Raw genomic sequence first — 12,500 nt, forward strand, 5'->3', positions numbered from 1 at the left:
TTTTTTGACAACTTGTATCGCGATAGAAAGATTTGTTGCAATTGTGTTCCCGTTTAAAGTCAAGTATATCTTCACGTCCATGAGAACCTTATATGCCGTTTGTTTTTGTTTTGTCTGGAATCTTGCAATTCATTTTGATGAGTTCTCCGGGATGTTTATGTTCTCGGTCCTAAAATTTGAGAATGTCACTGATGAATTTGTTATCGCTTCGAATATTACGAGAACTATGAACCTCTCTCTTCGATTCATCACGTTTGTTATACTTGTCATATGTAATGCTACGATGCTGACGTCATTATCCAACAGAAAATTCAGAAAGTCATCATCTTCATCAAAGAGAATGACCGCAAGCACATTCACTGATGACAGCACAGTCACCGATTCTAAACCCACAACCATCAACACTGCAACACAATTAGATACAACTGATTCCAGCAAGCCAGAGATCGTGAAGAAGATAACAAAAGTCGACAGTGACAAAAGACTCATGACCATGATGGCGGCAATTTGTATCATGTTTATCGTGTGTAATTTTCCTCATCTTGTCAATGTCGCTACCTTTTACGTCATGCTTAAGAGTTGTCACGATATGTACCGTAACACTATTCATCTCTCAGCTTATATACTAGAGTTAATTAACTCAAGTTGTAACATTTTCTTCTATTATACCATGAGTACAAGGTACAGGCTACGTTTCTTATCACTGTTTGGAAAACAATACGACTAAGACAACTGAAAATGGTGCTTTATTATGAACATAAGGTAACAAATCACGATTAATTCACTCATTAAAGTCATTTCTTTTCCCAGTGCCTTCACTATCCCCCAACCATTCCATTTTTACACTCGTGTTTTGGAATGCGGCGTCAGTGACTTAACCTCGTTCTGGATGGGATTACAAAGATAATTTCCATCATGACACTTGATTGGTTGGTTGTGATAGAAAACCCCTTGGTGTTTATGAATACAATGAAGATATTAGGGGTTCTAACAGACACTTGTCGTTAGGGAAGGATGTCATCGTGTTTATAAAATTAATCTTGTATGAGACAGTGTGTGTGTGTGTGTGTGTGTGTGTGTGTATGTGTGTGTGTGTGACTGTGTGTGTCTGTGAGAAGAGATGTTTGTATTTGGAGAAAAGTGACTACTGGCATTGGCACATTCACTTTTTTATCGTCATTCAGTAGAGTTTCCTCAGTTATCTTCATCCTCATCCTCCTCCTACACCTGGTCCTCCAAGTATTCCTCCATCTCCGAATCCTCCTCATTATTATCATCAACTTCTAAATCCACCACCTCATCATCCTACATCAAACCTTCCTTCATCTCCTTTCCTTCCTACCTTCGTACTACCTCCTCTTCCCTCTCCTACTTTACCATATCCGTATCCAGCTGCTGCTGCATCTCTTAGTAATGTTTCCTTTGATTTCTGGTGTTGATAGGATTATTATTATTATTATTATTATTATTATTATTATTATTATTATTATTATTATTATTATTATTTATTATTATTATTATTATTACTATTATTATTATTATTATTATTATTATTATTATTATTATTATTGTTATTATTATTATTATTATTATTATTATTATTATTATTATTATTATTATTATTTTTATTATTATTATTATTATCAGCGGCGTGGCATTCATAAACTATAACGTGTTGCCATAATCTGAAGAAAAAAATGACTAACACGTGCTAAATTTGTAAATATAAAAGAAAGAAAAAAAATTAAAGAAAAGACTTCCTTCCATACTTGTAAAGAAAATTTGCATGGTGATGTTTCTACAAATCTTTTTAATAGTTTGTTTCTAGAAATTACGAAGGGCAACCACATATAATATCAGCTTTGTGAATTGACCAAACCATCAAAGAATTCAACTGCTTCTGTTTCATTTCGCAAGAATATTTTTTCACTCATACATTTATTATTCATAAAACCAGAGGCGTTAACACTAGTAGAATAACCTTTTATTTTTAATTGATGTAATGAGCACTTCAAAATCGGAATGAAATGTGTCGGATATATTTTGTTGTTCTACCAAATAGAATACCAGACTTTCAATTCGAAAAAGTAGATAATAATCCTCAAAACTGCCATCATAATGGACCAAATGAGATTCACGTCTTCACACAAGTTCAACTTTAATATATTGATTGGAATTTGAAGACAGAGGGAAATGGCTTAAGGGACACATGCAGACATTGAATAATTTAGCACTTGACGCCACTGATTTGGATTTTATTTAAAATATAATCTTAATAAGCCATGACATTGTATTTTAAAGCTCTGAAAGTTGAAATTGATACGTGTAAAAGATTTTAAACAGCGGAAATAATCAAATGCTTAATCTGTGTCGTCGTTTTCTTTTTTTCAAATTGGAAAAATTATTTTTGTATGTCTTGCACATATTTGCAGGTCTGATGATATTATGAGCTTGTTTTGACAGAGTTTAATGGAAAATATTTTATGTTGGTTTGAGATTCATTACAACAAAAAAGTCAGGTCATCAACATAACTTGTCGCTCCAACACCGAACCCACTCCACAGCAAATGGGGAGCAGACTTTTAGGTCACGGTAAATGCTGCTGGGCCCATCCTGGCATTCTCCAAGGATGTACGCCATCGTCTGCTCTGGGCATCCACATGTACACAAGCTAGTCTCAGCCAGCCCCCACTTTTTCTGTTTAAAATCATCATCATCATCATCATCATCATCATCATCATCATCATCATCATCATCATCGTCATCATCATCATCATCAGTATCATCTTTTTCTTCTTCTTCTTCTTCATCTTCATCTTCTTCTTCTTAATGTTCTTCTTCTTCTTCTTCTTCTTCTTCTTCTTCTTCTTCTTCTTCTTCTTCTTCTTCTTCTTCTTCTTCTTCTTCTTCTTCTTCTTCTTCTTCTTCTTCTTCTTCTTCTTCTTCTTCTTCTTCTTCTTCTTCTTCTTCTTCTTCTTCTTCTTCTTCTTCTTCTTCTTCTTCTTCTTCTTCTTCTTCTTCTTCTTCTGTGCCATCACGCATTCAAACGGCTTCGTCTGATATTGTGCAATGCGTATGCTGGACGACTGTTTCAGCATGGAACATCAAGTAAACCAGATGATCAAACCCATGAATTTTGAATGAAAGAGAATCCATCGAATGAAACAATACACTCTTCTCCATTTGCTGGAGACAGCCGTTTTTGCACTGATACGGTCACGCCATGATTACTGTAATTCTCTACTTGCTGGTCACCTGACATAAAACTCGGAAAACTACAAAAAGAAGAAGATAACAATAATAATAATAATAATAATAATAATAATAATAATAATAATAATAATAATAATAATAACAATAATAATAATAATAATAATAATAATAATAATAATAAATAATAATAATAATAATAATAATAATAATAATAATAATAATAATAATAATAATAAATATTAATAATAATAATAGATTTACATTCATATAGAGCTTATGTCGAAGCTTCGAAGCTCTTCACATTGATCATCAGTAAAAACAACACATACTGCAGATTCTTTCATGGGACGTGCACATTATACTAGAGTACCATACATTAATAAATTTTGAATTCATTTTTTTCAGCTGATGTCTTTACCCCTTCAAGCCAAAATTGAAAATAGTATTATATCTAGATCGTATTAGGGCCATAACTAATGTCAGGATGCAAAGAAGAGAACATGAAACAAAAAGGGAAAAAATAAGCCAGAAGACACGATGACAGCTACCATATTCCACGTTCAAGGGTGCAATGATATGGACAGTCGTTTTTCCATCAACAATTAGAATTAGAAAGACATGACTGCCGATGTAGTCAGCTATGAAAATCTAAAATTGTTGAAAGTCAGAATTCCTTCTACTGTGCAACTCTAAACATCAAAATGGACACAAAGGTGTGCAACAATACACCCCGAATGGTTTGTAGATAGGACAGAAGAGGATGAAGAAGTGTTCACACGATGACGGAAAATCGGGAAAAGAATGAGGGTTTCATGATTTTCTTCCTAAATGTTAATGAGTCACTCATCAATTTGGTACATATGTCTAGCAGTGTTCAGGATTTTATTCAACTCTACAATCCTTAATGCAAATGATAATAATAACAACAGCAAAATGAACAATAATAGTAATAATATTAATCATTATAATATTAATAGTAATAATAATAATAATAATAAGAAGAAGAAGAAGAAGAAAGAAAGAAGAAGAAAGAAGAGAAGAAAGAAGAAGAAGAAGAAAGAAGAAAGAAGAAGAAAAGAAAAGAAGAAGAAGAAGAGAAGAAGAAGAAGAAGAAGAAGAAGAAGAAGAAGAAGAAGAAGAAGAAGAAGAAGAAGAAGAAGAAGAAGAAGAAGAAGAAGAAGAAGAAGAAGAAGAAGAAGAAGAAGAAGAAGAAGAAGAAGAAGAAGAAGAAGAAGAAGAAGAAGAAGAAGAAGAAGAAGAAGAAGAAGAAGAAGAAGAAGAAGAAGAAGAAGAAGAAGAAGAAGAAGAAGAAGAAGAAGAAGAAGAAGAAGAAGAAGAAGAAAAGAAGAAGAAGAAGAAGAAGAAGAAGAGAGAAGAAGAAGAAGAAGAAGAAGAAGAAGAAAGAAGAAGAAGAAGAAGAAGAAGAAGAAGAAGAAGAAGAAGAAGAAGAAGAAGAAGAAGAAGAAGAAGAAGAAGAAGAAGAAGAAGAAGAAGAAGAAGAAGAAGAAGAAGAAGAAGAAGAAGAAGAAGAAGAAGAAGAAGAAGAAGAAGAAGAAGAAGAAGAAGAAGAAGAAGAAGAAGAAGAAGAAGAAGAAGAAGAAGAAGAAAAAGAAGAAGAAGAATTACATATGGTCTGCTAGGACAATAAATGAAACCTTGATGAATCGCATTTAGCATGGTAAGTTCGTGAAAATACGCTATAGATAGAATGCACTTGGCCAAGGAGTTCACAACATTGCCATCCGGAAGTATAACGGACCAACACACAAACTCTGTGTAACCATGAACTTTTATAGTCTGGTTAATACAGTTTAGTGAGAACAACTCACAAACGCGGATGGCAAAAACAATAACAAAGGCCTGAGTGACGTCATCTGCATACTATCTATATTGTATGTTCATGGTTTTTATAATGCTCCAGAATAAGATTTCACAATGCAACTTATACATACATAGTTGTCAGTTGTATCAATCTGCGGATTTTCCTCGTAAGATTTATATATATAATTTAACAAAAAAAAACCCAAAAAATCCACAACATGAAGAAGCAGTTCTATAAATGAATACACGGTTAACCTAGCAAAAACCTAAATATATTGTTTTTAAAAAAAATTGATTAATTAAATTTTGTGTGGGCGAGCGGCCGATAACTTGCAATCTCTTTTCTGACATTGTTTGGTGTGGGATGGGGGTGTGTGATTATTATCTTAAAAAGAACCCCCCCCCCCCCCCCCCACCCCCAAGAAAAAAAAGCAAGAACAACAACAAAAACAAACAGGCAAGCAATAAATAAATAGAAGAAAAAACGCGCCTCTTCAACATAAAGAAGCAGATCCATAAACGTAAATAGTTTTACGCCGGGGAGTGGGGGGGGGGGGCGGGGGGGGGGCTGTCTCCTCTTCTCACTCACTGAATCGCAAATTGGGTTGATGTTTTGTAATGATACGTGAAAAGTACTCATCATATTCAGATGAAATTTGTAACATAAATAGATGAAATGTGCATATATAACCTTATAAACGGCACTATCTCTGCTCTTGATAATTTTAGAAATATTTCACTCAAAAGGGCAATCATCTTATTTTTACGTTTTCTAGTAATTGCACGAGTTTTGTCGTTTGACATAATCTATAATGACCTTTTTACTATAGTCAGATTTTTTATTAATGGCGCGTGTTTTTCTGGTGTTTCTCTGCTGTCACTATATCAAAAGTTGTAAAAATTTGTGTCAACCTCTGGATCAATTTGTCTTAACTGGATCTAGATTTGGGACCGTATTGATGCCATATTGAAAAAGTTTTCTTCTTTAAGACCTATAAAAAAATACTTTAAAACAGCTGATTTAAAATTAGAGATTTTACAGTCAAAAATGAAAACAAGTTACGCACCACAAAGTATGAATGAATTCATCGTATTTCCAAAAAATCCTGTGCTGACGTAAGGATTATGAGTTCACGTCATACTTCTTTCCAAATAATAACAATTCGCTTTAAGTGTTATAAACATACCACTTATGTAGTTTGTATTAAATTTTGTTTTTATTATTTATGGCATATTATCTACATCATGTCGCAATTACCAAAGACTGATATGAAATCTCTCGCTGGAAATCATTTGAAATATTGATTGTATACTCAAGATTGTCAAATTAACAAACACTGTTTATATAACTTTGACAATTTTTTGTCTATGCATGAACGTTTCACAGGGCCTTTAAAGGTTTTAGAAACATATTAGGCTCTTAAACAACACGATACGGTACGGGATCTCTATCGGTTCCACTCTCGAAAAGAAGTCTTCTTGTATCTATCGATAAGTCATTTAAGAGGACGGCAATGGTTTTGGAATTTCTCAATCAACCATGAGAAGATTGTCATCGAAATACGACAGAGAGATCACCAGTGTAGAACAACGTGGCAGAAAAAGGATCATAGATAACTTTGATATGGATACCATCCAAAGATGTATGGGTGAGCGTAAATATACATCCGAAAAAATATTGGACGTCTGATTATTCAAGCAGAAAAAGTCCCGTGGGTTCTGGACAGAGAATCATTGTTATTATTGCAGGTGGTGATGATACTGGATATATAAAAAGACGCCATGCCATGTTTTCTTCTCTGCATCATCTGGAATATTATTCTGGGGTCAATGCAAAGGTGTTTTAAGACTGACTAAATATCGTTTTCTAACCTCCAGCCGTATTGTATTGGACAACGCTACCATTCGTTGGCCCATGGTCACTTTACGGCTCCAACTTTGGCAAATATAAAAGCTGACATGATTCCAGGGTTTCAATCAGACAGTACTACATATTATGACTATTTATCAAAATGCTAACTATACTCCTTAGTATAAAAAAAGAGAGAAATGAATCAGAAACAGATTTCAAAGCAGACTGTCTAATCAGGGAGTTTTGACACGAGGTTGCGCGACTTCCCCCATATCACTATGAGCGCAATCCAATCGAGGTCATTAGGACTAATTAGAGGGAAAGATTGAGAGGAAGAACACCAAATTCACTCTCACCGACGAGGCAATAAATGATAAAGAGTAGACTGAGAAAAGGCATGCCTCAACCTTCGCAAACTAGAGGAAAATAACATTTCATTGGATAGAGTGATGTTCTGAATCTTTCTGTAGTCGTTTCATTTCTCCTTTTCATCATCCTCGTGATAAGACAGTGCTGATTGATGTGTATTTCTTGGTTGCTGTTGTTGTTATTGTTGTAGTTGTTGTTGTTGTTGTTGTTGTTGTTGTTGTTGTTGTTGTTGTTATTGTTGAACACATATTTGTGGAGACATTGTCTCATAATTGATGAAAATTTACTTTTGACCAGTCTACATAAATTTATGTAATCCTCTCTGGCTATTTCTCAAACTTTTGCAATCAAAATTATATTGGAAGCGCGTTATGTTCACATTCGTTTGTATTCACCAGTAATGTGTATTGATAGTTATAAAATGTCTGATAGTTAATTATTGCTATTCGTTGCTTCATATTCAAGAACTGCACGTATATCGTTTAAGCTTCAATTAACCGAACATTCCAATTTAACGAATTCCTTCAAAATGGATATGCGGAAAATTCATAATTTTGATAATGTAAATCTTCTATGAGTTCCGATCCTTACCTGTTATCGATTTTAATATAGCTGTAATAAACGAAATCCTTTCTTATTGTTTTAAAATTCATGAAAAAAAATTCTTTATTATGACAAGTTGATTCAGAGGTTTGTACAAATTTTTGCAACTATGCATTGGGGGGCAGCTGAGAAAAAGAAGAAAAACACGCGCCATTTATTAAAGATCTGACTATAATTGTGTGTCTACATTCAAACATATTTATTGATAAAAACCGTTGTTATGAGTTGTTTTTTTTTTTCATAACCTACACGAAATCGACGTGTCCCATATTTTGCCTTGAATTATGGGACACGGCGAGTTCGTGTAGTTTATTTTTTTTTAATAATAAAATTTAAAAATCTCATATGAAATGAGTCAAGTTTGATAAGTGAGTCAAGTGTGTGTGTTTTGTATATCTGTTTTAATTGAATACATTCATTCAATTTTGTTTTTGATGGCATGTTCATTTTATGTTTATTCATTATTAACTGAAGCGGGTTTGCTCTATGATGATTTGTAGTTGTGACGTAAATTCAGAAAAGCCTAACATGTTTGTGGCTGCGCAGTTTTTTATAAAGAATGAAGAGTTTTGAATCGAACAAGTTTTAATTGTATTTCTTAATAATAGATAAAGTTGATGATGATGACGATGATGATGATGATGATGATGATGATGATGATGATGATGATGATGATGATGATGATGATGATGATGATGATGATGATGATGTTGATCATGATGATCATGATGATGATGATGAGGAGGATGATGGTGGTGATGGTTGTTGTGGTGGAGCTGGTGTCTTTTTAAAAAGAGTATTTTAACATTATTTTTTGTGTTATATTTTATTCCCTCCATTCTCGCTCAAGTTTATATACATTGTGATATCATCCTGAAACCTTCTCTCTCTCTCTCTCTCTCTCTCTCTCTCTCTCTCTCTCTCTCTCTCTCTCTCCCTCTCTCTCTCTCTCTCTCTCTCTCTCTCTCTCTCTCTCTCTCTCCCTCTGTACTTCATTAACGCTTTTTCTCATTTCTCTCTACCATCCAAAAGAATCACTCTTTCGAATATATATATATATATATATATATATATATATATATATATATATATATATATATATATAGTTTCCATTGGCTCGACATTATTTTTATCTGTAGTCTTGTAGTATTTGGAAGCTTGTAAATGACATGATTTTTATCAGGTGGAACAAAAATTTATGGAAAAATATATGAGTTAAAGACGGTCCTTAATTGTAAAATATTTCTTTTCTTTTTTTTCCAGAGAAGTCCCGGAATATGGAATTTCATAATAGTACAGCTAGAATGATTTTAGATGAAGCCTATTGGGCATGGTGTGAAGATGTACCGTATGACTGGGATACTTATATTTCGATTCTTTTTATATTTACCGTGATCCTCTTGGTCATCGCTTTGTGGGGAATCATCGTCAATGTCATCAACCTCATCGTTTTCTCTCGTATTGGAATTCTTTCCGACAGTAGCACAGTCAGCTTGTTTGGATTGGCGATATCTGATTTGATTTATTGTATTGCACAATTCTGGACTAAATTTTGGGCAATGTTTTCTTTATTTTATATCTATTACATTGGTGAGATGTTAGTATTTGTTGTGGCGGATTTGCTATCACCTTTGCTTTTAATTTTCAATCAAGTAACTTGTTTTTTGACAACTTATATCGCGTTGGAAAGATTTGTTGCAATTGTGTTCCCGTTTAAAGTCAAGTATATCTTCACGTCCATGAAAACCTTATATGCCGTTTGTTTTTGTTTTGTCTGGAATATTGGACTTCATTTTGATGAGACATACGCGTTGTTTAAGTATAAGATCCCTAATTCAGGAAATTTCACTGATGATTTTGTTGAAGCTTCGGGTATTATGAGAACTATGAACATCTGTATTCGAATCACCATGTTTATTATACTTGTCATATGTAATGCTACGATGATAAGGACATTATCCAACAGAAAATTCAGAAAGTCAGCATCGTCATCAAAGAAAATGACCCCTAGCACAATCACTGATGACAGCACCATCACCGATCCTAAACCCACAACCATCAACACTGCCACAAAATTAAATATAAGGGATGCCAGCAAGCCAGAGATTGTGAAGACGAAGATAACAGTCGACAGTGACAAAAGACTCGTGACCATGATGGCGGCAATTTGTGGCATGTTTGTTGTGTGTAATTTGCCTCATCTTGTCAATGTGGCCGTCTTTTACATCATATATTCGAAGTGTCACCAGAATTACCGTAACACTTTGCATTTACCATCTAATGTGTTAGAGCTAATTAACTCGAGTACTAACATATTCTTCTATTATGCCATGAGTACAAGGTACAGGCAAAGTTTCTTATCACTGTTTGGCAAACAAAAAGGCAACAGAAAATGATGTTAGATAAACATAAGGTAACAAATCACAATTAATTCACTCATAAAAGTCATGTCGTTTCCCAGTGCCTACACTGTCCCCCACCCATTCCATTTTTTACACTCGTGTTTTGGAATGCGGCGTCAGTGACTTAACCTCGTTCTGGATGGGATTACATTACAAAGATAATTTCCATCATGACATTTGATTGGTTGGTTGTGATAGAAAACCCCTTGGTGTTTATGAATACAATGAAGATATTCGGGGTTCTAACAGACACTTGTCGTTAGGGAAGGATGTCATCGTGTTTATAAAATTAATCTTGTATGAGACAGTGTGTGTGTGTGTGTGTGTGTGTGTGTGCGTATGTGTGTGTGTCAGTTTGAAGCGATTATCGTATTTGGAGAAAAGTGACTACTGGCATTATTATTATTATTATTATTATTATTATTATTATTATTATTATTATTATTATTATTATTATTATTATTATTGTTATTATTATTATTATTATTATTATTATTATTATTATTATTATTATTATTATTATCATTATTATTATTATTATTATTATTATTATCAGCGGCGTGGCATTCTTACAGTATAAAGTGGTGCCATAATCAGAAGAAGAAAATGACTTAAACGTGCTATATTTGTAAATATAAAAGAAAGAAAAAAATAAAGAAAAGACTTTCTTCCATACTTGTAAAGAAAATTTGCATGGGGATGTTTCTATCCCTGCAAATCTTTTTAATAGTTTGTTTCTAGAAATTACGAAGGGCAACTACATATGATATCAGCTTTGTGAATTGACCAAACCATCAAAGAATTCAACTGCTTCTGTTTCATTTCGCAAGAATGTTTTTTCACTCATACATTTATTTATTCATAAAACCATGCGTTTTAATACTAGTAGAATAACCTTTTATTTTTAATTGATGTAATGAGCACTTCAAAATCGGAATGAAATGTGTCGGATATATTTTGTTGTTCTACCAAATAGAATACCAGACTTTCAATTCGAAAAAGTAGATAATAATCCTCAAAACTGCCATCATAATGGACCAAATGAGATTTACGTCTTCACACAAATTCAACTTTAATACATTGATTGGAGTTTGAAGACAGAGAGAAATGGCTTAAGGGACACATGCAGACATTGAATAATTTAGCACTTGACGCCACTGATTTGGATTTTATTTAAAATATAATCTTCATAAGCCATGACATTGTATTTTAAAGCTCTGAAAGTTGAAATTGATACGTGTAAAAGATTTTAAACAGCGGAAATAATCAAATGCTTAATCTGTTTCTTGTTTTCTTTGTTTTCAAATTGGAAAAAATATGTTTGTATGTCTTGCACATATTTGCAGGTCTGATGATATTATGAGCTTGTTTTGACAGAGTTTAATTGAAAATATTTCTTGTTGGTTTGAGATTCATTACAACAAAAAAGCCAGGTCATCAACATAGCTTGTCGCTCCAACACCGAACCCACTCCACAGCACCTGGAGAGCAGACTCTTAGGTCACGGTAAATGCTGCTGGGCCCATCCTGGCATTCTCCAAGGATGTGCGCCATCGTCTGCTCTGGGCATCCACATGTACACAAGCTAGTCTCAGCCAGCCTCCATTTTTTTCTGTTTAAAATCATCATCATCATCATCATCATCATCATCATCATCATCATCATCATCATCATCATCATTATCATCATCATCATCATCATCATCACCATCATCATCATAACCATCATCATCATCATCATCATCATCATCATCATCATCGCCATCATCATCAGTATCGTCTTTTTTTTTCTTCTTCTTCTTCTTCTTCTTCTTCTTCTTCATCTTCTTCTTCTTCTTCTTCTTCTTCTTCTTCTTCTTCTTCTTCTTCTTCTTCTTCTTCTTCTTCTTCTTCTGTGCCATCACGCATGCAAACGGCTTCATCTGATATTGTGCAATGCGTATGATGGACGACTGTTTCATCATGGAACATCAAGTAAACCAGATGATCAAAACCATGAATTTTGAATGAAAGAGAATCCATCGAATGAAACAATACACTCTTCTCCATTTGCTGAAGACGGCCGTTTTTGCACTGATACGGTCTCGCCATGATTACTGTAATTCTCTACTTGCTGGTCAACCTGACATAAAACTCGGAAAGCTACAAAAAGAAGAAGATAATAATAATAAATAATAGACGTACATTCATATAGAGCTTATGTCGAAGCTTCGAAGCTCTTCACATTGATCATCAGTAAAA

The 12,500-nt window shown here is 33.7% G+C and overlaps 1 protein-coding gene across 3 annotated transcripts in view; it reads left to right on the plus strand.

Annotated features, from left to right (window-relative positions):
* LOC144973380 (uncharacterized) overlaps positions 1-12,003 on the plus strand; it is a 179,199-nt gene extending 167,196 nt beyond the window's left edge. Inside the window, exon 2 of one of the 3 annotated variants that reach the window (XM_078915731.1) lies at positions 1-1,545. This exon is cut by the window's left edge and continues 391 nt beyond it. In XM_078915731.1, the coding sequence (XP_078771857.1) occupies positions 1-727 (727 nt within the window). In that variant the 3' untranslated portion in view covers positions 728-1,545. Of the gene's footprint in view, positions 1,546-9,121 lie in introns of those variants that run through there. The other 2 variants (XM_078915729.1, XM_078915728.1) reach the window with 2 other exon arrangements.
* The last annotated feature ends 497 nt before the right edge of the window (positions 12,004-12,500 follow it).

Source organism: Berghia stephanieae, chromosome 5 (genome assembly GCF_034508935.2).
Source record: "Berghia stephanieae isolate SIO BIC M18660-M18661 chromosome 5, UCSD_Bste_1.3, whole genome shotgun sequence".
Taxonomy (NCBI): Eukaryota; Metazoa; Mollusca; class Gastropoda; order Nudibranchia; family Aeolidiidae; genus Berghia; species Berghia stephanieae.